The 22,060-nt window shown below is 39.3% G+C and overlaps 1 protein-coding gene across 1 annotated transcript; it reads left to right on the top strand.

Annotated features, from left to right (window-relative positions):
- The first annotated feature begins 2,085 nt into the window (after positions 1 to 2,085).
- DEPDC7 (DEP domain containing 7) lies at positions 2,086 to 20,689 on the top strand. The gene is made up of 9 exons (XM_057552194.1): positions 2,086 to 2,210; positions 12,049 to 12,439; positions 14,046 to 14,173; positions 14,996 to 15,185; positions 18,142 to 18,353; positions 19,447 to 19,589; positions 19,768 to 19,893; positions 19,997 to 20,075; positions 20,395 to 20,689. Exons 1-9 carry the CDS (start codon positions 2,138 to 2,140, stop codon positions 20,586 to 20,588), a joined length of 1,536 nt encoding a protein of 511 aa, XP_057408177.1. The 5' UTR covers positions 2,086 to 2,137; the 3' UTR covers positions 20,589 to 20,689.
- Positions 20,690 to 22,060: the final 1,371 nt, after the last annotated feature.

Here is a 22,060-nt window from a genome sequence, read left to right as displayed (position 1 = left end):
AAGACGTGTGTGCTGAAATAATTAGGTAGTATCAGTACGATGGGGCCATAAAACAGTAACGTGTTTGATAAATGTCATGGGTCTGTAGAGAAGGAATATATCAGTGTAATCTGGAAAAATCTGTCCAGCAAAGAAGGTGGGATTTGAATTAGGCCTCCAAGATACATAGAATGCAGACAAGTAAAAGAGAGCATTTCACCAGGTAAGATAGACAAAGATAGCACAGGCTGGTAAAAATTCTTTGAAATGTTATATAAATCATCAAAATAGTCACTGAGGTCACCTGCCTTTTTCAAAAGACCCAATATTAGTGTTTGTCAAGATTTGTTTTCAGAAATAAGATGAGCTTTTTTTCCCCCAAGTAGTGGGGATGGACTTGTGTGTTCATTCAGTTACACAGCATGGGGTAGACTAAAGTTAATTGGTCTACTGAGTACCTGAAACCCGTCCTAAATTGTATCTTATCTCTGAGATACAGTAGTCAACTGAGTACTCAACTGAGAAATGACAAAGGAAATTCCTTGAACAGAGGTGCGGTTGGGTTTTACTACCACCAGGGGGAGAGAGCGCATAAAAAAAGGACAATACTGGCAACCGTTTCTAAATCTTAGGAGCAGCAATGGCCCACGTCTAACCCACTAAACTGGGGTCCCTAGGGTCGCAATTTCTTGGTATGTGTTCTTTGAAATAACCACATGTTTGTATTCTTCTTAGCATTTTGAAGCAACTACGTGTAGGAGCTTCCTCCAATAAGCTAAGTAATGAACTCCCATTTAAAAACCATTCTGAGGCTTCCCTGGTGGCACAGTGGTTAAGAATCTGCCTGCCAATGCACGGGACACGGGTTCGAGCCCTGGTCCAGGAAGATCCCACATGCCATGGAGCAACTAAGCTCATGCGCCACAGCTAGTCAGCCTGTGCTCCAGAGCCTGCACGCCACAGTTACTGAGCCCTTGCGCCACAACTATAGAAGCCCACACGCCTAGAGCCTGTGCTCCACAACAAGAGAAGCCACCGCAATGAGAAGCCTGCACACCATAACAAAGAGTAACCCCCGCTCACGACAACTAGAGAAAGCCAACGCGCAGCAATGAAGACCCAATGCAGCCAAAAGTTAAAAAAAACAAAAAACAAAAAACCATTCGGTTTATAACCTGATCACACAGGCATCCTCCTTCTAAGAAGACATTTATTGTAGGTACCAAAGGTTTAACATGATTGCAAAATCCCCAAATTTGAAAAAAAAAAAGGGGGGGCGGGGTTTAAGTATCTGGCAATTGAATTATCGGTCTCTTACACCACTCATCTTTTCAGAGGTACCCCAGCGCTGGATCCCTGGATTCCCTGTTTTCAACTTCCCCTTAACAGCCCCTTCCCTTCTTTCCTAACTCTGTCCCTACCCACCTGACCCAGAGTTACTTTGGAGGAGGCACCGATTTCCTTGGCAGCCAGCCCCAAGGCCAGCCAGCTGCCCTCCTGACTGTGACCTCTAGACATTGCTCTCCTGAAACAGATAAAGATTTGTTCTTTACAGGTGGGGATGCGTGAAAACCTCGAGGCACTTATCACCATGACATAATTTTAAGCACTTATGTTCCAGACTCAACAACTAAAATACATGAATTGGTTCGTGTAATCTTCATTAAAAAAATTCCGCGAAGTGGATACTAATACTGCCCTCGCGTCACAGGTGAGAACACAGAAGGCCAAGACAGTTAAACAGCTGGCGGGCCCCAGAACTAATCCAGGGCGGGACGCGGCACCCTACTGGTCTGAGCCTGCCGCGCGCATACCTCTGCCAGCACGTGGGCTGTGCTGACGGCGGGGGCGGGATGCGGGCCGCGTGCGGCCGGCGCGGACTCGCAGGGCGCAGCACCCCGAAATACTTCCCACCTGGCTGCCTCGAGGGCGGGATCCGCACCTTTTCCTCGCCCGCGGGGCCTCAGGTTACAATCAGCCCCGGCCTACACGTGACCGGCGGCGTGCGGCGCGCGGCGCGCAACGGCAGATCACCGGGCGGGGGCGGGGCCTGGCGGGAGCCCCGCCCCATCCCGGGCCAGTTAACTGGCGGCCGCGGTGCTGGCGCCCACTTCGCAGTGCGGCGGTCAGAGGCGGCGGTGTCCGCGCAGCTGCGGCCATGGCCACGGTGCGGGAGAAGGCGGCGGCGCTCAACCTGTCGGCTCTCCAGAGTCCCGCGCAGAGGCCTCCCGGTAGGTGCCGAGGACCCGGTCCGGGGACGGTGGGGGTCACGGGGTGGGCGGGGGGCGCAGGCTGAGGTTCTCGCGCGGGCGGGGGATCCCGCCAGGTACAGCCAGGTCCGCGGCCGCCTCCGCGAGCTCCGCACAGCTGTGGCCGCTCGGGCCGGCGCCCCCGCCGGTGAGCTGCTGTGCCGGACCCTGGTGCCCTCGCAGCCAGCTTTCTCCTAAGTTACCCAGACTTTAACTTCACCGCGCGCTAGTCTGTGCGCCAGCTGCGTGCCAGGCGCTTGCAGTAGGTCTCCAGACGTGCCCCACATCATTACTGGTTACTGTCTCAGCCACAAACCTTGACTCCACAATATGACCAGGGGCCCAGTGCCTCTGTTGCCCAGTTTGTTGCCCAGACTCTTCCTGGGAGTGGTGAGAGGTTTCTGTTATATTAAGTTCTACCGGCAGGAACTTGGCATAAAAGGTATTTATTAGTTACACTTTCTGGATAAGCAGTATTTCAATGAATAGAAATTTTTGCTTTTCCTTTTCAATGGTTGCATGAGATAAGGAGAGACACTGGTGAATTTTGCCAGCTTAATCATGTCCTGGGGGGCAGGTTACTTAGGATGTTAGTATGCTAACATCTTGGTTTCTTTAAATGTCCAAACAGTTGAACGGAATCGGATGATCGGTTCTAAAATTCCGATTTTAGCATACCCTACGTCTCAGTTAATAGAGTTAAGGGGTACAGATAATACTTGGCTTTTTTGTTTTCCTTTTAGAGAAGTTACAACTTTCCCCCCTTTCTGTAGCTACAATGTGGGTTGCTGTAGGAATTAGTTCCCTTATTATTAAGCCTTTCATTTGTAAAAGCAAACCAGTGAAACTGTGACTCCTTCCTCAAGGCGACAGTGGTCAGTGGATTGACGTAGGACAAATTGGGTGCATCTCAGTGGCCTCAGTTTTCTGTTTAACTTATAATTAGTAATGCTCCTTTTAATCTTCAAAATGCTGATGATAAATTGTGATAGAGAACCACTTTTCATTTGTACATTTCTAAGAATGATCTTAACATTAATCTTACTCTCCAATTAACAGGATTCAAATAAGCACATGATGGCTACATTCAGAATTTCTCCAGTATTTACAGTGTGAAGAGAAGGGAAATACTTCATCGTTTAGGAATATAAAATCAAATAATATTGGAAACAGTCTTGAGAAGTCTTTAGGCTTACTTTCTGAGTGAAAGAAATTGCCAAATTTTATGTGATTAAAAGTCCTGTCTTCTCTAACAGCTGAAATACCTGTTCTGAGCTTTGGTCATTAGTGAACAGGTTCTTCGTATAAGGGAATATGTATTCAAAATTAGGTAGATGACTCTCAGAGGGAAGAGTTGAAGTGCTGGTCATCGAATTTGAACCCAAGGAAAGGACCACTGTCTTCTGCACACCAGGTGCAGTGGGCAGAGAAGGGCCCACTGCATTTTCTCATCTGTTTTGGTTACTATAGTTGGAACCCTACCTATTATCCTATGTTCATCCCCCTTCCCACTCTTTAGTTGCCTTGTCACAGTCCTAGCGAGCATGGTAATGGGAGCCTGTGTTCTTGGTTCCCTGCCATTCTCTTTCTGTGTGCTCTGGCAAGCAGCTTTGTATTTTTGTTTCTCTACCCATTAGTAATTCTTCCATAGTTTAAAGGGGCTGTAACAACCAGGGACCTGATTTATGTAGAAGAAATAAAGTCTGTATGCTAACCTTTAGTAAGTAGTTTGAAGAAATTTGTCTTTTAATATAGACAAGCAAGAAAGTGGTATGTTATCCTGTTATCCCTTTATACTGTAACCTAATTCTTTGAATTCACCTGGTATCACTTTTCCAGGGAGCTCAAAGTACTTCCCATATGCTATCTCATTAATCTGTATGAATTAAAGCAGGGGTCGGTGCCTACTTTTGTTAATAGTTCTCTAAACATATTCTAAAATTGTTCTTTATTTATTTTACATAGTTTACCTGCAGCCTTCTTTTCAGAGGCAGTGTCAGTCTTCAGCATGACATCTCTAATGCTGTGTAAGAGGAAAACAAACTTTGGATTACCAAAACCAATATGCAGTAAAAGTGTTGCAGTATTGATATTGGCGTATAGGAAGTTTTCCCCACTCAGTCACATCTGCCTAGTTTTAACACTCAAAGCACAGCTCTCTACATTTATCTATTTTCATGAAATTTTGGTTAATGTCCAATAAATGTAGTCCTTTTCCTTTGTCTTAACAATTCTGTAATGTTTTAAAACCTCTTTTGAAAAAAAATAATTCTTAAGTAAAATTCTCTCAAATCCTAAATGATTTAGGATTTTATATACTTGTTATCTTCTGATGAGGAGTTAAATCTTCTGGTATGTGTCACATTTGTCATCTCACCTGCTAGTGGTCTTTATTTGACTGACTACTGTTCAGAGCTTGACATCATCATCCAAGTGGTATGAATAGGTAAAAGGTAAACTCTTTGAGGGTGGGGACTGTGTCTTCTTAGTTCAAAGAAAGGAAGAGAAAGAAAGAGGCCTTCCTTTTTTTTTTTTTTTTTTTTTACTTTTTAAATAAACATTTTTAGTATAGATTTAGATTTACAAAAAGTCACTAAGTTAGTGCTTAGAGTTCCCATATGCCCTTCACTCAGTTTCCCTTATGATTAACATCTTACATTAGTGTAATACATTTGTCACAATTAGTGAACCGATATTGATAGACCATGCTTTTACTCAGATTTCCTTAGTTTTTGCCTAATATCCTTTTTCTGTTCCAGGGTCCCATCCAGGATATTACATTACAGTGAATCCACATGTCCTTCGGCTCTTCTAGACTGAGACAATTTCCCCTTTCGTTTTTATACGTCTGTTAATTGCTGGGTACGTGCCAGCCACTTTACATATATATCTCAGATGACCTTCACAATAACTGAGAGAAGTGGAATTAACTCTGTTTTGCACCAGAAAAGTTAGGCAGTTTGCCCAAGATTGCATTATTAGTAATGATGGAGCCAAGAATAGAGAACCAAGTTCTCTGGGACTCCAGAACCCACACTCTTGTGTTTTTCTATTCACAGAACCTAGCACTGTGCCGGCTGCATTACCACAAGTTTCCATGTCTAAACAGTATTCAATTAACCTAGGGTTTCTGAACCTTGGCTCTGCTGACGTTTTCTTTGCTGTTGCGGGAGCTGGCCTGTCACTGTAGAATGTTAAGCAGTGTCCCTGGCCCCTCTACCCACTAAACATCAGTAGCATTTCTCCCTCCTCAGCTTATAACAACCAAAAATGGCTCCAGACATTGCCAAATGTCCGGGGGGAGTAAAATCACCTAAGAACCACTGTGTTAACCCTTCTTTAAAATATTTTAATAGTTGGCAATAATCTACAACTAACAAGTATTGAATAATTTGAACCTCTGTGAAGTATAAGGAAATTTGAATGAAATAAGGCAGTAGCTCACAATTTCTTTAAGTTTTGTGCAAAACTGCCTAACATGAGCTATCTGAATTCTTTTCTTTTGTGTGTGTTGGGGGTGGGGGCAGTGTAATATCCAAAAATGAAAATAAAATTGTTACATATTCATTTAGAAGTAGCATGTTTTAGTAACTCTGTGTGTATGTTTACCTTACATTGGGATCCAGTTTTATAATGTGTCTATTGATCTAAGGAGTTAATATAATCTCACTGATTGGCATGATTATAGAATTGTTTTCACCCTTAAATTGGTTTTCACAGCAGGGCCATAGTTGATGCTGACTGCACAGATCATGGTTGATGCTGATTATCCCCTTGTGACTTAATGAGTAAATGTAATTTCTTGACCTATCTGCCTTATGACTTGATTTTTAAGGAATTATTATTATAATGACTTGATTATTTAGTGTGCCTTTTTAGAAGTAAAGATGATTATTAGTAGTGTTACAAATACACATAAGTTCAATACTCGAAGTTTAACTTTTTTATGGCTGGTAAACTTTTTTGGGTAGATTTCAAATACATGCAAAGGATGGGTCTTTGCTTTGGAAAAATAGCTATTGTTTTCACACAGATAAAGATAAGCCTGCTTGAAAACTGAATGTTAACTAGCCTAGATTTATATAGTGCTCACGAGCATGTGTAGTATGTTATAGATCTAGTTTAAAACAGTTTCTGAGCCTCTGGATAGCTTCTCAAAGCTTTTTATCCGACAGGTCAAATTTGTTCCTATGCTTCATTTCTTACATGTTTTGTTTGGTGTTCAATGACCATGTCTAAATGGAGAGAGATATAATCTTAGTCTCTAAAGTCCTACAAATCAGCAGTTTAGACCTGAAACATACCTTAAACATAGTGTTTAATTCTTGTATCAGTAAATGAAGAAAACAAATTATAAAAGTTAAGTCTCTTATTCAGGGTTATCGCAGCTGGTCTCTAGACTTTGATCATTAGGTCATGATGCTTTTGGAACATGCTTAACCAAATGTAAACAAAGAAGCATCAAGACGTAGATAGTGATGAATTTTAAAGAATTGTCCAGCTCATATGCAAGTGAAGTTTGAGGACAAGCTGAAGCTTAAATTCTGATCGCTAGACTTACAAAACATTCATTGTATACTTCGGGTCTCTCGAATCCTGTTTAGAAGTCACAATAATTCATCTTACTGGGCCATGGTCAGCGATACCAACGTTCATTTCAGCTCTTAGATGATGATAAATAAGAAGTTTCAAAGCAGCATGTGGGGGATCTGTGTTCAACTGGTGAAGTCAGCATTAAAAAAACAGGCTATCCTGGTGTGAGTTTTGGCACATTTAGTCGTCAAGTCCAGGGTAGATTATGTATTAAAATATCTGTATGAACATGAGTTTGGGTCTGTGGGTGGTGATGCTTAAGGGGAAATACTCCAGGATATTTGCAACCAGGATGCAATGGTTGGGAATTAATGGTCAGTGAGAACAGAGGGGACCTGAAAGGGCTGAATTGTATTTTGCCTGGAGAACTCTGGAAACATTGTATGGCTCACAGGTGCCTACTATCCTGCTCTAACCTGTTCTTTAATCTTTTATACTGTGTTATCCAACCTGCAAGACTTCCTGATTTTCCATATTTAAACAGCAAGTTAATATGGGGAAATATATTCTTTATTTCTTAATTCCCCTGTGAAGATTAGCCTTTTTCACGTCATTGAGGCTCTCACCCCCATCAGTTGTCTTATTGATCTCAAATTAATAAGTGAGTCAGCCTTATCTTTTAGGGTTTTTATGCTTACTTACTTGTAGCTCAACTGTTATGATTTATGTGTTTCATCTTTAGTATTATTACTAGCCCAGAAGTCTGTTTTGTTGGTACTTAATAGGCAATCTGAGCTCTACAAGTTTGAACCTTGCTTATTTTCCTTTCCTGTGTACTATGGATAGTATATATCATAGAATTTATGATACCTATCTTATTTTAGGAGTAATGACTACTGAGTGTTTTTAAATAGCTTGGTTAAGGATTCACAAATCTTAAAGTTGTTTTTTTGTTTGTTTCTTTAATCTCATTGGCTCACTTAAAGCTCTTTCAGTTAATCCAAGTCTTCAATGAAAGGTTAATGCTAAAACTATCTGCTAACTTTTTTTTTTTTTTACAAAGCTTCTTTTTTTAAAAAAATTTATTTATCTAATTTATTTATTTTGGGCTGCACTGTGTGTTCTTGGCTTCGCGTGGACTTTTTCTAGTTGCGGCGAGCGGGGGCTACTCTTCGTTGCAGTGCACGGGCTTCTCATTGCGGTGGCTTCTCTTGTTGTGGAGCACGGGCTCTAGGCACAAGGGCTTCAGTAGTTGTGGTGCATGGGCTTAGTTGCTCCGCGGCATATGGGATCTTCCCGGACCAGGGCTCGAACCCATGTCCTCTGCATTGGCAGGGGGATTCTTAACTACTGCACCACCAGGGAAGCCCTGCTGACTTACTTTTAATATATTTATATTTAAGTACTAAGAAAAGCTAGTATATATTTACTACCTGTAAAACTGAGGGTAAGTTTGTTTAATTCCCTGAGCCTCAATTTGTTCAAACTAGGATTATTTTTTTTTTTTTAAAGAGTAGCTTTTTTTTTTTTTAATTTTATAGCTACTTTATTTATTTATTTATTTATTTTTGGCTGTGTTGGGTCTTCGGTTCGTGCGAGGGCTTTCTCTAGTTGCGGCAAGTGGGGGCCACTCTTCATCGCGGTGTGGGGACCGCTCTTCATCGCGGTGCGCGGGCCTTTCACTATTGCGGCCCCTCCCGTTGCGGGGCACAGGCTCCAGACGCGCAGGCTCAGTAGTTGTGGCTCACGGGCCCAGCTGCTCCGTGGCATGTGGGATCTTCCCAGACCAGGGCTCGAACCCGTGTCCCCTGCATTAGCAGGCAGATTCTCAACCACTGCGCCACCAGGGAAGCCCCAAACTAGGATTATTAATAACTATTTTAGAGAAGTTTATCAGGATTAAATGAGAGAAGGCAGAGCTTGTCATATTGTAAGTCCTCAAATGTTAGCTACTATTAATAATATAATGAAGATTTGAAAAAAGACTAAAGAACAGACATTAAGTTCATTTAAATCTCAGCTATAATCTCTGGTATGTTAGGAAGTTAAGAATATTAAGTGCTAATCCTCCTTTGCTGGAACCAGTACAGCTACTCCTAGTTCTGGATACCAGGGGAATGACCTGGACATATTTTGAGATTCCATCCAGTGCATGATTCTGGCTCTACTCAGTAGAGACTAAATACAGTACCAGTAGTAAGTCTAGTTTCAGCTTGATTTATCTAGTTGAGTCTCCATAATTCAGTTCTTAAAACTGCTCACATATTTGGAAAACTAGCATCAATTACTTCTTTGTTTAGTAATGGATTATGAAGTATCTGGAATTTTAAAATATAATTTTGATAATTAAAAACAATCTTGCTGGGACTTCCCTGGTAGCGCAGTGGTTAAGAATCCGCCTGCCAATGCAGGGCACACGGGTTCGAGCCCTGGTCCGGGAAGATCCCACATGCCACGGAGCAACTAAGCCCGTGTGCCACAACTACTGAGGCTGTGCTCTAGAGCTCGCGAGCCACAACTGCTAAGCCCATGTGTCACAACTGCTGAAGCCCACGCGCATATAGCCCGTGCCCTGCAACAAGAGAAGCCACCGCAGTAAGCCCGCACACTGCAACGAAGAGTAGCCCCTGCTCGCCACAACTAGAGAAAGCCTGCGCGCAGTGACGAAGACCCACTGCAGCCAAAAATAAAAATTAATTAATTAATTTTAAAAACCCATAATCTTGCTGATTATTTTAAACTAAGATCATAATAATGGATAGATAGTAAAATTACCCATCTACTTTTGGTATTGGAAATATACAAACAATAAAGGGTTTTCTGTGTGTGTGTATGTTAGTAATTTTTATGGTAGCTACAAAATTACACTATAGGTGAATACACTGTGGTTCACTACACTCCCTATATTTATTGCAGCACAAAAGATGAATTTCAAATGACCCACTTAAAATTTATGACTCTAGTGCATTGAGTGGAGTTTTTTTTTTCTCTCAGCCGCGCCGCGTGGCTTGCAGGATCTTAGTTCCCCAACCAGGGATGGAAACCGGGCCCCTGGCAGTGGAAGCACGAGTGCTAACCACTGGACCACCAGGGAATTCCCAAGTGGAGTTTTAATGTGCTTCAGAAACTTTGCTTTCATCTTACATATTCTATTTTATCTAAAAAAGCAGGAAGGTAATTTCAAGTAGGAGTTTCTTTAATTATAATTCCCCTTATTCGTTATTGTTGTACCGTTGCATATTGTTTTCCTTCTTAGACTACCTTAAGGGATGTAATCAGTTTTCAATTTCTCTGCCAAAATATCTTGGAAATAAAGGAGTTATATACTTAACAAAAATTGGGGCTTAAAAATTAGAACAACTGAATATTCAGAGGGCCATTAAAAGGTATAACACATAAAAAGGCATACTATGTGTTTACATAAAAAGAGAGCAAGCCAGCTTAGCCACCAGGCTGACGATTAGCTAGACTTAGTTCCATCAGCTTACTAAAACTTAAGGTCCATTTTTTTTTTTTTTAAGATGTTAGCTATGAGTTTTTCTTTTAATTTATTTATTTATTTATTTATTTTTGGCTGTGTTGGGTCTTCGTTTCTGTGCGAGGGCTTTCTTTACTTGTGGCAAGTGGGGGCCACTCTTAATCGCGGTGCGCGGGCCTCTCACTATCGTGGCCTCTCCCGTTGCGGAGCACAGGCTCCAGACGCGCAGGCTCAGTAGTTGTGGCTCACGGGCCTAGTTGCTCCGCGGCATGTGGGATCTTCCCAGACCAGGGCTTGAACCCGTGTCCCCTACATTAGCAGGCAGATTCTCAACCACTGCGCCACCAGGGAAGCCCCCATTTTCTTTTAATTGTTTCTCCTTTTCTTCTTTGTAGGTATGCCAAATATCAACTTAATAAAATGAGGGAAAATGTTATGGATCTTTGAAAGCACGTTTTCTAAAACCTTACTTTATTTCTGTGCTTTTCCTATCTTTGCAATAGGCTATAAGCTCCTATTGAACAGGAACCAAACTGTTAGTTTATCCTGTATAACAAAGTACTTAACTCATGAGTCTGCATAATAAGAAGCTTTAAAAAAAATTAGTTTATTCCAACAAGCATTGTGTGTGTATGTATATCTATAACTATACATGTGTCTATCTGTATGTCTGTCTTATCTGACTGATAAATGCTTTGAAATCGTATAGACCGTGAACCAAATCCCAGTACCACCTCTTACAATATAATGTCTGGAGGTTACACTTAACCTCTGTGAATCTGTTTTCCATCCTTCAAATAGAGGTGGTGTCTGCTTCATAGGGTTGCTGTTGAAGATTAGAGCATTTATATAGGCATTTAATAGAGCTCTTGTACATAATTGGTAACTGCCACAAGGTCCTGCTTGATCTGCATCCCCCCACTCCAAACCCCATTGTCACTCCTCTCTGATCTCACTTCCTACTGTTCTTTCCCTTGGTCACCTACTCAGGTCATGGCGGCCTCCTTCCTGTTCTCATAGTGGAGTACACCCCCTCCTCAGGGCCTTTGCTCTTTCTGTTCTCTCTGTTCTTTCCCCAGATAACTGCACAGCTTGCCCCCAGGTTTTACGTAGGCTTCTGATCAGAGATCACCATGTCAAAGAGGTCTTTTCTGACCTCCCATCTAAAACAGCATTCTCTTTCTTACCTGGCTTTATTTTTCTTCTTGGCACTGATCTAACATATACATAATGTCTATATCTTCCCACAAAGAATAAGTCTATAAGAACAGGGACTTGGGCTTCCCTGGTGGCGCAGTGGTTGAGAGTCTGCCTGACAATGCAGGGGACATGGGTTCAAGCCCAGGTCTGGGAAGATCCCACATGCCGCAGAGCAACTAGGCCCGTGAGCCACAACTACTGAGCCTGCACGTCTGGAGCCTGTGCTCCGCCACAAGAGAGGCCATGATAGTGAGAGGCCCGCGCACCGCGATGAGGAGTGGCCCCCACTTGCCGCAACTAGAGAAAGCCCTCGCACAGAAACAAAGACCCAGCACAGCCATAAATAAATAAATGAAAATAAATAAATAATTAAAAAAAAAAAAAAAAAACAGGGACTTTATTTTGCCCACTCTTGTATCCTAGCACATCAAACAGTGTTTAGCATATAGTAGGCACTACATTTTTTAATGAGTTGCTACTAATAATTTCATATTTCAATAACAAGCTGTCCTCATAATTGTTTCTTATTAATAACTTTGGAGATTTGCTTAAAGATTGCTTAGACCTTACTACAAATGAGTGAGGTGACTGTGACTTTTCGCATTCCAGGTTTCAGTGTAGCCCAGAAGCCGTTTGGAGCCACGTATGTATGGAGCAGCATTATAAACACTCTTCAAACACAAGTGGAGGTGAAAAAACGAAGGCATCATTTAAAAAGACACAATGACTGTTTTGTTGGTTCGGAAGCTGTGGATGTCATTTTTTCTCACCTAATTCAGAATAAATACTTTGGTGATGTAGATATTCCTCGGGCCAAAGTGGTGAGAGTGTGTCAAGCACTTATGGACTACAAAGTATTTGAAGCAGTTCCGACCAAAGTCTTTGGAAAAGACAAAAAACCTACATTTGAAGATAGTAGTTGCAGTCTTTATAGATTCACAACGATACCTAACCAAGACAGTCAATTAGGCAAAGAGAACAAACTGTTTTCACCTTCCAGGTTAGTCTATGTTAGATTTTCATTTACTATTGGCAGGGGGAGGGGCCTCTTTAGTGCAGTAGGTAGCGCGTCCGTCTCATAATATTGGCAGGGGGGATATTGGCAGGATTTTGTCTACTTTTTAATGAGATGCTGACTGTCTTTGTTATTTTTGGAACAGTAAATTAGGCTAAAATCTGGGTCTGTGGGTAAATTTGATAAAGTAGAGCAAACTTTTATTTGGTATCTCCTAGAATTCTTGTTTGTTCATATATTTAGCAGAAACCATCAACAAACTTTGATTTTTCTGCTTCAAGTTACAATTACAGTATAAAAAATGTTAGAGAGTTTATACACAAAGTGGTATGAGAACAGGAGAGGTGAAGACAAGCAGGTGGGTTGTCACTAGAATCCAGAAAATAGCAGATGTAAAATATGAAAGGAGCCAGTATGCAGAAAGTTACATAGGACATTGTAAGGAGTTTGCACGTGATCACACAGATGTTGGGGAGGCCACAGAAAGACGTTAAGCATGATGAGATTGTATCTTAGGCAGCTATATGGACAGCCTAATGGGGAGAGGAATCTTGCAATATTGTGGTCTACAGATGAGGGGGGAAGTAGGCAGCAGTGGTGGAGGAGCAGGAATCATTTAAAGGGAGCCTGGGGGACAGAATTGTAGAACCCAGTGATTGAAATGGATGTAGGTGATAAGTGCATAGCTAACTTAGTTATTTGTCATGAGATAAAACTTTTCCCTTTTATTCCCCTCAGCTAAGCTGTGAAGAGGTGACCATGTAATTGAAGCTCTTACAATTCAGATCTGACCCAAAGTCAGAGTTTTATTGTATTGACTTTCAAATGTTTTTTTTTAACTCTGTATTTAAAACATGATAAAATTTACCTCTCTCTGTATAGGAAGGAAGTAGGAGGATAAGGTAGGGCACAGTCAGTACTTTCCAAATGTAGGTCCACGTGCTTTATCTGAAACCTTTGGGAACAGATGCGTTTAGGAATTTGGAACTTTGGAGATTTTAGAAAGGTCACTATGTACATATATCATTTACTAGATAACACTCTGAGAGGGATCTGGGACAGCATCTGGTAATCAAACACATTAGTATTTCTGCAGTGAAAATATTCATACTAACTGGGATAGATAAAGGCTGTGATAGTCTCAGAACAGGTTTTGTCACTATATGAATTCTGAATAAACTTTAAATTTTTCAAAGCTTTTTGGGTTTCAGAATTATGAATAAGAGATTATAGTTATGTATTTGAGCGCTATCTACCAGAGAATGCCCCGGAAAGAGAGATAACTAATAAAAACAGTAAGCATAATGAAGTTTGACTGTGTTTGATTATGTTTTAAAATTGGCGACTAACATTTTAATCATTGAATTACTTAAATCTAAATGCTCAAAGGAGAATTTATGTAGAGTGTGTATATTCAGGCTTGAGAAAGAAGGTGGGATGTTTTTGTATTTCATTCTACTCTTAGAATTTGTATTTGTTATGTTTTTGCTCTGAAATACATAAACTTTCTAGAAACTCTTAGCTGTCAAATTTAAAAATATTTCTGTAGGCTTACTAATAAACAGGAATTTATGAAATAAATTCATTTTAGGTATGCAGATGCATTATTTAAGTCCTCCGATATCAAATCTGCAAGTTTAGAGGATCTGTGGGAAAATCTGAGTTTAAAGCCTGCTGACTCCCCTCACGTAAATATCTCTGCAAACTTGTCTCCACAAGGTAAGCTAAAGATGATACAGGAAGAAATAGAAGACTAACTTCAAATAAAGTTATTTAAATTTTTTCAATCTTAACCTTTATTAGAATTTAGATATTCAGAGCATAAAGAAAGAGCACACTGTGTATTAAAGCTGTTTATATTAAGTTTTAACAGAGGTCTATTATCTTTAACAAATAGATCAGTGTTGCAATTCTGGAACACTGACTTTTGTCCTATCAGCTGGCAGAGATTCAAATCTGAAATGTTTTACATGCAGATTTTAAAAAATTTATTTAAAATCTGCTCTCAGATATATCTTTCCCTAAGATTTTATTAGGTTAAATAAAAATTTGACAATTATATTAAAACATTAACAGGGTTATATGTTCTTCCTTGCCTGTGGCAATGGAATGTGGTTTTAATGACTGATTTCCACCTTCCCTCCCCCATCCCAGTTGTGGAAACCCTGAGCAGAATAATCTGCAGCCAATGGTTTCAAACCAGTTTTCAGATTGAATGAATCATTCTTTCTTCCAAGGTCCTTATTAACATGTTATATGACTTGATCTCTTATCAAGCCATATTGCTTTTTACAGTACAAAAATGAAAAGAATTCCTGTTGTCCAATGTCTGTTCTCCTACACTTTAAACAAATCTTGAATTGTTTTACTTTGTTATAAGAAACTACTTCATAAAATTGACTCTCTCTCTTTCTTCTTCTTCCTTTTTTTTTTTTTTCTTTGCCACAAGTTTATTAGCTTAGACCTGCCTAGGCAGATATTGTGGTGAGCGTGTAGTAACTATTAATCGTTACTTTTCCCCTTGTTATTTTCCCTGTGCAGTTATTAATGAAGTATGGCAAGAAGAAACAGTTGGGCGTCTGCTACAACTTATAGACCTTCCACTCCTTGACTCCCTCCTCAAACGGCAAGAGGTGGTACCTAAAGTTACTCAACCAAAGAGGCAGCCTGACTTGGTCAACAACAGGAACTATCTGGATCGAGGGATTCTCAAGGCTTACGGTGAATCTCAGTATGTGGAAATACATATAATAATTTGAGTGTGTTTATAGGAAGATATTAGTTTTAAGATAATCTTTTGACTTCTGTCCATACGATCAGATATGCTTTGTCAGTTGATATTATCAGTATTGGGAAAAATGAACAAAATTACCTTGGTCAAAATTAACGAGATTTAAATGTCATTATTTTTCATATTCATTTTTGTTTCACATATATCTCACTTGCACATCAAGTGAAGAAAATGATTATGTTCCATCTTCTTTGTTAAAGTGTGGGACTGTCTGCTCTCTTAGAGCTGTCTGGTCTTCAGAGGGACCTGGAACAAAATGAACAGATTTGTCAAATTCTTAGACTCCTTTGACTATATATGCTTTTATAGTCTTCTAGAATGTGTATTAAATATGTGTTTTTCGAAATTGAGTTATTTGTAGTGAGGTGGATGGACCTAGAGTCTGTCATACAGAGTGAAGTAAGTCAGAAAGAGAAAAACAAATACCATATACTAACACATATGTATGGAATCTAAAAAAAAAAAAAAATGGTTCTGATGAACCTAGGGGCAGGACAGGAATAAAGACGCAGATGTAGAGAATGGACTTGAGGACACGGGGAGGGAGAAGGGTATGCTGGGACAATGTGAGAGTGGTGTGGACATATATTCAGTACCAAATGTAAAATAGATAGCTAGTGGGAAGCAGCTGCATCGCACAGGGAGATCAGCTTGGTGCTTTGTGACCACCTAGAGGCGTGGGATAAGGAGGGTGGGAGGGAGATGCAAGAGGGAGGGGATATGGGGATGTATGTATACATATAGCTGATTCACTTTGTTATACCGCAGAAACTAACACAACATTGTAAAGCAATTATACTCCAATGAAGATGTTTAAAAAAAAAAGAATATATACTTATCCCATATGTATTATAAGTTAAGCATATATATATATATATATATATATATATATATATATACATTTATTTATTTTACTGCATCACCAACTTCCGGGTTGTTGTGATAAAAATCCATTCTTTTATATTGAGTTTACTATACTTTTCATACATGAGTTCTCTTTTAAGAATTAGTTCTGTCATTATATTTAGTTTTACAACCATATTAAAAATAACAATTTTTAAAAAATAAGTGTATTTTTAAATTAACTGGTTTTATTAAAGAAACATAATGAAAATAACTCTTGCTCTCACCTCTGACTACACTCTCCTGATTAAAAATTTGAAGGCTTAACTCCAGGTGCTAAGGGAATTATGATTTTATTTTTCCTTAAGGAGGAGTTCTATATTCCTTATAACCTTGAAACTCTTCCCCTAAGTAAAATTATTAAATGTTAAAATCTTGTATTTTCTAGTTTATTTAATTTTTAGTGATTTTTGCCTTAGCAGATAGTGTTCTAGTGGTTAGGAATATGCAAATGTTTGAAAGGAATACAACTTATATTTTTAGTACTTCACCATTTCTACATTCTAATGAATTATTAATAAACAGTTGAATGTCAAAAGGTAGCTTAAACCCTTATGTGAAAAAATTAATCCCGACATACTACTTATTGAACTCTTTATATAAAGAGGAAGCTTATTATTCTACAAGAATTTAAATTACATTTCTACAATCTAAAGTAACATGTAAAAAAAATTTATGATTACCTTAAATTTTAAGTACAGAATCAGAAATTGACCTTAAAGTTCATCTATCTACATCTTATGATGAAGCTGATGACCAGAGGAGATGACATGACCTGGGTGGTGGCAGAATTAATTGTCCTGAGTCCACAGCAGTGGAGGACATGATTTTTTTTTTTAACTATATATATTAACAAATTGAATATTAAAAGTTAGTCATTCTGCAGATGAATGGATAAAGAAGATGTGGCACATATATACAATGGAATATTACTCAGCCATAAAAAGAAACAAAATTGAGTTATTTGTAGCAAGGTGGATGGACCTAGAGACTGTCATACAGAGTGAAGTAAGTCAGAAAGAGAAAAACAAATATCGTATACTAACATATATATGGAATCTTAAAAAAAAAAAAAAAGGTTCTGAAGAACCTAAGGGCAGGACAGGAATAAAGACGCAGACATAGAGAATGGACTTGAGGACACAGGGAGGGGGAAGGGTAAGCTGGGACGAAGTGAGAGAGTGGCATGGACATATATACACTACCAAATGTAAAACAGATAGCTAGTGGGAAGCAGCTGCATAGCGCAGGGAGATCAGCTTGGTGCTTTGTGACCACCTAGAGGGGTGGGATAGGGAGGGTGGGAGGGAGATGCAAGAGGGAGGAGATATGGGAATGTATGTATATGTATAGCTGATTCACTTTGTTATAAAGCAGAAACTAACACACCATTGTAAAGCAATTATACTCCAATAAAGATGTTAAAAAAAAAAAAAAACAACTTAGTCATTCTGTTTCTTGAAATGTAGCAATTTTCTTAAGTTACCCAACTGGCATTTTATTAGAAATGGTAATTAATATTTAATTATTTTGAAACTGTACCTTATCTTCCTGTATTCTCTTCTAGCCAAAGTCAGAGATGATAGATCATACACAGAGCTTTGAAGTAAGCAATACTATATTAGAAAAATGCTGGTCTAGGAGTCAGATCTGGGATCTAGTCCTACCTGGGACCCTGAGCAAGCAACTTAGAGTTTCTGGACCTCCATAGTAAATTTAAGGAGCAGAGTTTGAATTTTGATGTCTTTCTCAGGCCTATATTGTAGTGGATGGATTCTGTTTTCACTTAAAAAAAAAAAAAAAAGACATATTAAACCCAACTTTTTATCTGCGATTCATGATCTAGCTATATATTAAAAAGAATTACACATCTCTTTATCTAGGTGTATAGAGATTTATTCTGGTAGGAAACTTGAAATAGCTAGTAAATTAGGTACTGAGTGTACGCTGGTTATCCTTTGCTTTTTAAAATAATAATTCTTTTCTCCCATAGGGAAGATGAGTGGCTTTCTTCAGCAATTGACTGCTTGGAATACCTTCCAGACCAGATGGTTGTAGACATAAGCAGAAACTTTCCTGAGCAACCAGATAGAATAGACTTAGTGAAAGAACTTCTGTTTAATGCCATTAGCAAATATTACAGTAGTAGGGAACCTCTGTTAAATCACCTATCTGATGTTCATAATGGAATTGCAGAACTCCTAGGTAAGTAAGATGTTACTGGATACAAGAATTTCTCTTTTGGAGGGAATAGGAAAATGTTACTTGTCCTCAAAATTAACCAAAATGGTACTACTTCAAGCTGGGAGTGGATCTGGATTAATCCATGGAAAGTGTGTTTTTTCCAAAACTTCTAGGCCTCATTTGGAAAGAGGCTTTAATAAGCTCTGAAGTTATTCAGGGACTTCTGGTTGCCACAGGAGAATGCTGCTCTCATTCACTGGAAGCTTAATAAGCATAGAGTAGCAATTCTCTTTTTCAGAAAGTGTTATCAGCACTATCACCATTCCCCCTTCATTCTCTTCACAATGGCAGACACTCTGCTTTGTCTCTGTACCAGTGAGCCAGACTGTCCATATGGTTTGTTGAAAACAAGTGGCAGGTTTCAGAGAATCCTTTATTTTTCTCAGGTAGAGCTGGATACATCAGTACTGTATACATAGTGTACCCTCGAAATGTAGTGATTTATTGGAAAACATAGGCTGAGAATTTATTTACAAAGCCAAGTTAGATTTAACATCTTAAGATTTGTGTATGACAAGGACTTAGGACTGGCCAATTCGAGTATAGGCTTTCTTTTTTTTTTTTTAATTAATTTATTATTTATTTTTGGCTGTGTTGGGTCTTCGTTGCTGCATGCGGGCTTTCTCTAGTTGCGGCGAGCGGGGTCTACTCTTCCTTGAGGTGCATGGGCTTCACATTGCGGTGGCTTCTCTTGTTGCAGAGCATGGGCTCTAGGCACGCGGGCTTCAGTAGTTGTGGCATGTGGGCTCAGTAGTTGTGGTGCACAGGTTTAGTTGCTCTGCGGCATGCGAGATCTTCCCGGACCAGGGATCGAACCTGTGTCCCCTGCATTGGCAGGTGGATTCTTAACCACTGCGCCACCAGTGAAGTCCCAAGTATAGGCTTTCTTGATGGTATTGGTCATTCATTGTAATTCCTAGTCTTTTTGTTTTGCTTTTGAACATCGTTTTGGATAAGTTTACTGATTAGCGTAAGCTCTAACTTGAATTTTGTTCCCTTTGATATAGTCGTGTCTGGTCAAAATTAAAAGCATTTTTTTTTCTTTTGGCTGAAGTGAATGGGAAGACTGAAATAGCACTAGAAGCTACTCAGCTCTTTCTAAAGCTTTTGGATTCCCAAAATAGAGAAGAATTTAGAAGACTACTGTATTTCATGGCTGTTGCAGCACATCCTTCTGAATTTAAATTACAGAAAGAAGTAAGTCTTTTGTCTAAATGTTAATTGTATTCAGTATCTGTAATATTTATAGGATGTATTATTCCATCATCAGCATCAATTATGCTGAAATGGATAGTAGCTATTAATATTTAACATTCCCTTTTATATTACAATTCTTAAAAATATATACTGTTGGGTGTGTGTTTTATTTTTATAGAGTGACAACCGAATGGTTGTGAAAAGGATATTCTCAAAAGCTATTGTTGACAATAAAAATTTATCCAAAGGCAAAACTGATCTTCTGGTACTCTTTTTAATGGATCATCAAAAAGATGTTTTTAAGGTAAAACTCTGAAAGTAGTTAAGTTGAACTTATGTAATAGATCACTAGGTTAAAATGCATTTGAATAATGTTCCATGTTCCTTCTTTTTTTTTTTTTTTTAAGATTCCTGGAACTCTACATAAAATTGTCAGTGTTAAGCTCATGGACATTCAGAAGGGAAGAGATCCAAACAGAGACGCAGGTAATCTGAGAAATACTACTTCCATGTCTCACAAGGATAAATTCCTGGTGTTTATTTGAAAGTGTTTTGCTGTAAAGTAGTTGCACTTTAATTTCAACTAGACTCTAATCAATCTCCTCAGAGCTATCCAGACTTAGCTGAGAGCCTCCTTATGTCAAAAAGCAACTTGACAGGGTTAGAAAGTCAGCAGTGCTTAGCATCTTTGCATGCATTTTACAAAATGGGGAAAAATATATAAGTATAAAAGTGTTGCTTGATTTTTCTAGTTAAATCTGAGGAATAGATTCATTAACTGAACTTTTTACTTTTAAACTTTAAGGATATATTTATTGCCAGAGAATCGATCAAAGTGATTATTCTGACCATACAAGGAAGACAACCAAGGATGAGCTAATGAATTTACTAAAAAATATTGATGAGGATTCAAAACTTTCTGCCAAAGAGAAGAAAAAATTGCTAGCTCAGTTCTATAAGTGTCACCCAGACATCTTTATTGAGTATTTTGGGGACTGAGTGTTCCAGTGTCTGTATATAACTTGTGTATTTTAAGAATAAATTATGTATCCTAAAGATCCAATCACATTGTAATATTGGATGTTCTTCTAAATATGAAACTGTACTTAATAAAACTTTTTTGTATAACTTTTTGTGTCTGAAACTGAGTATTAGATGGTGTATTGCTGTTAAGTATTGACCTCTTTTAGGTGGGTTGATTTATAATTATTGTGCACAATACTTTATAGAACATCCTAGGAATTTAAATGATATGACATTGCAGTGTTTATATAAGAAAGTATTAAACAGTAAGGAAGTCTGTAATTACAAGTTAATAGGAGTATGGTTTGTACCTTGAAAGGTATACTTCTTAAAGATACAAGATAGAAACTTAGGCTATGCTAAAGTGAATTTGTCAGTTACCATAAACTGTAGACAAGTCAAAAATTGAACTGTCCTAATGCTTTTGAAAACTTCAACATCTTTTAAAGCTTATTGTGGAAAATTTCAAACATATATAAATATGGGGAGAACAGAATAATGAACTCTTTTTTTTTTTTTTGGCTGTGTTGGGTCTTTGTTTCTGTGCGAAGGCTTTCTCTAGTTTCGGTGAGCGGGGGCCACTCTTCATTGCGGTGCGCGGGCCTCTCACTGTCTCGGCCTCTCTTGTTGCGGGGCACAGGCTCCAGATGTGCAGGCTCAGTAGTTGTGGCTCACGGGCCCAGTTGCTCCGTGGCATGTGGGATCTTCCCAGACCAGGGCTCGAACCCGTGTCCCCTGCATTGGCAGGCAGATTCTCAACCACTGCGCCACCAGGGAAGCCCCAATAATGAACTCTTATGTACTCATCATCCAGTTTCAACAGTTGTCAACCCATGGCCAATCTTGTTTAATCTATTCTGTGCTCCCACCTCAGCAAATTTAATATATCTTATCACTTCATCTATTAAATTTCAGTATGAATAGCTAAAAGATAAGGACATTAAAAACATAACCACAGGGACTTCCCTGGTGGCTCAGTGGTTAAGAATCCGCCTGCTAATGCAGGGGACATGGGTTCGAGCCCTGGTCCAGGAAGATCCCACATGCTGCGGAGCAACTAAGCCCATACGCCACAACTACTGAGCCTGCGCTCTAAAGCCCGTGGGCCACAACTACTGAGCCTGTGCTCTAAAGCCCACGAGCCACAACTACTGAGCCCATGTGCCACAACTACTGAAGCTCGCACGCATAGAGCCCATGCTCTGCAACAAGAGAAGCCACCGCAATGAGAAACCTGCGCACCGCAATGAAGAGTAGCCCCTGCTTGCTGCAACTAGAGAAAGCCTGTGCACAGCAACGAAGACCCAGTGCAGACAAAAATAAATAAATAAAATTAAATTAAAAAGAAACATAACCACAGTGTCACTATTACACACAAAGCCACAATTCCTTAATATCAAAATGCAGTCAGTGTTCACATTTTCTGATCTCAAATGATTTTGACAGTT

Source organism: Balaenoptera acutorostrata, chromosome 9 (assembly GCF_949987535.1).
Source record: "Balaenoptera acutorostrata chromosome 9, mBalAcu1.1, whole genome shotgun sequence".
NCBI classification, from domain to species: domain Eukaryota; kingdom Metazoa; phylum Chordata; class Mammalia; order Artiodactyla; family Balaenopteridae; genus Balaenoptera; species Balaenoptera acutorostrata.
Note: the sequence above shows the minus strand (reverse complement) of the source record. Positions and strands in the feature narration are given on the sequence as shown.

Excerpts from the sequence above, each read along its gene's own strand:
- DEPDC7 (XM_057552194.1), top strand. The coding sequence starts at position 2,138 with ATGGCCACGGTGCGGGAGAAGGCGGCGGCGCTCAACCTGTCGGCTCTC. Across the intron at positions 15,186-18,141 it reads AAGGCTTACGGTGAATCTCA|GGAAGATGAGTGGCTTTCTT; the intron begins GTATGTGGAAAT and ends TTTCTCCCATAG. Across the intron at positions 19,590-19,767 it reads AATTTAAATTACAGAAAGAA|AGTGACAACCGAATGGTTGT; the intron begins GTAAGTCTTTTG and ends TTATTTTTATAG.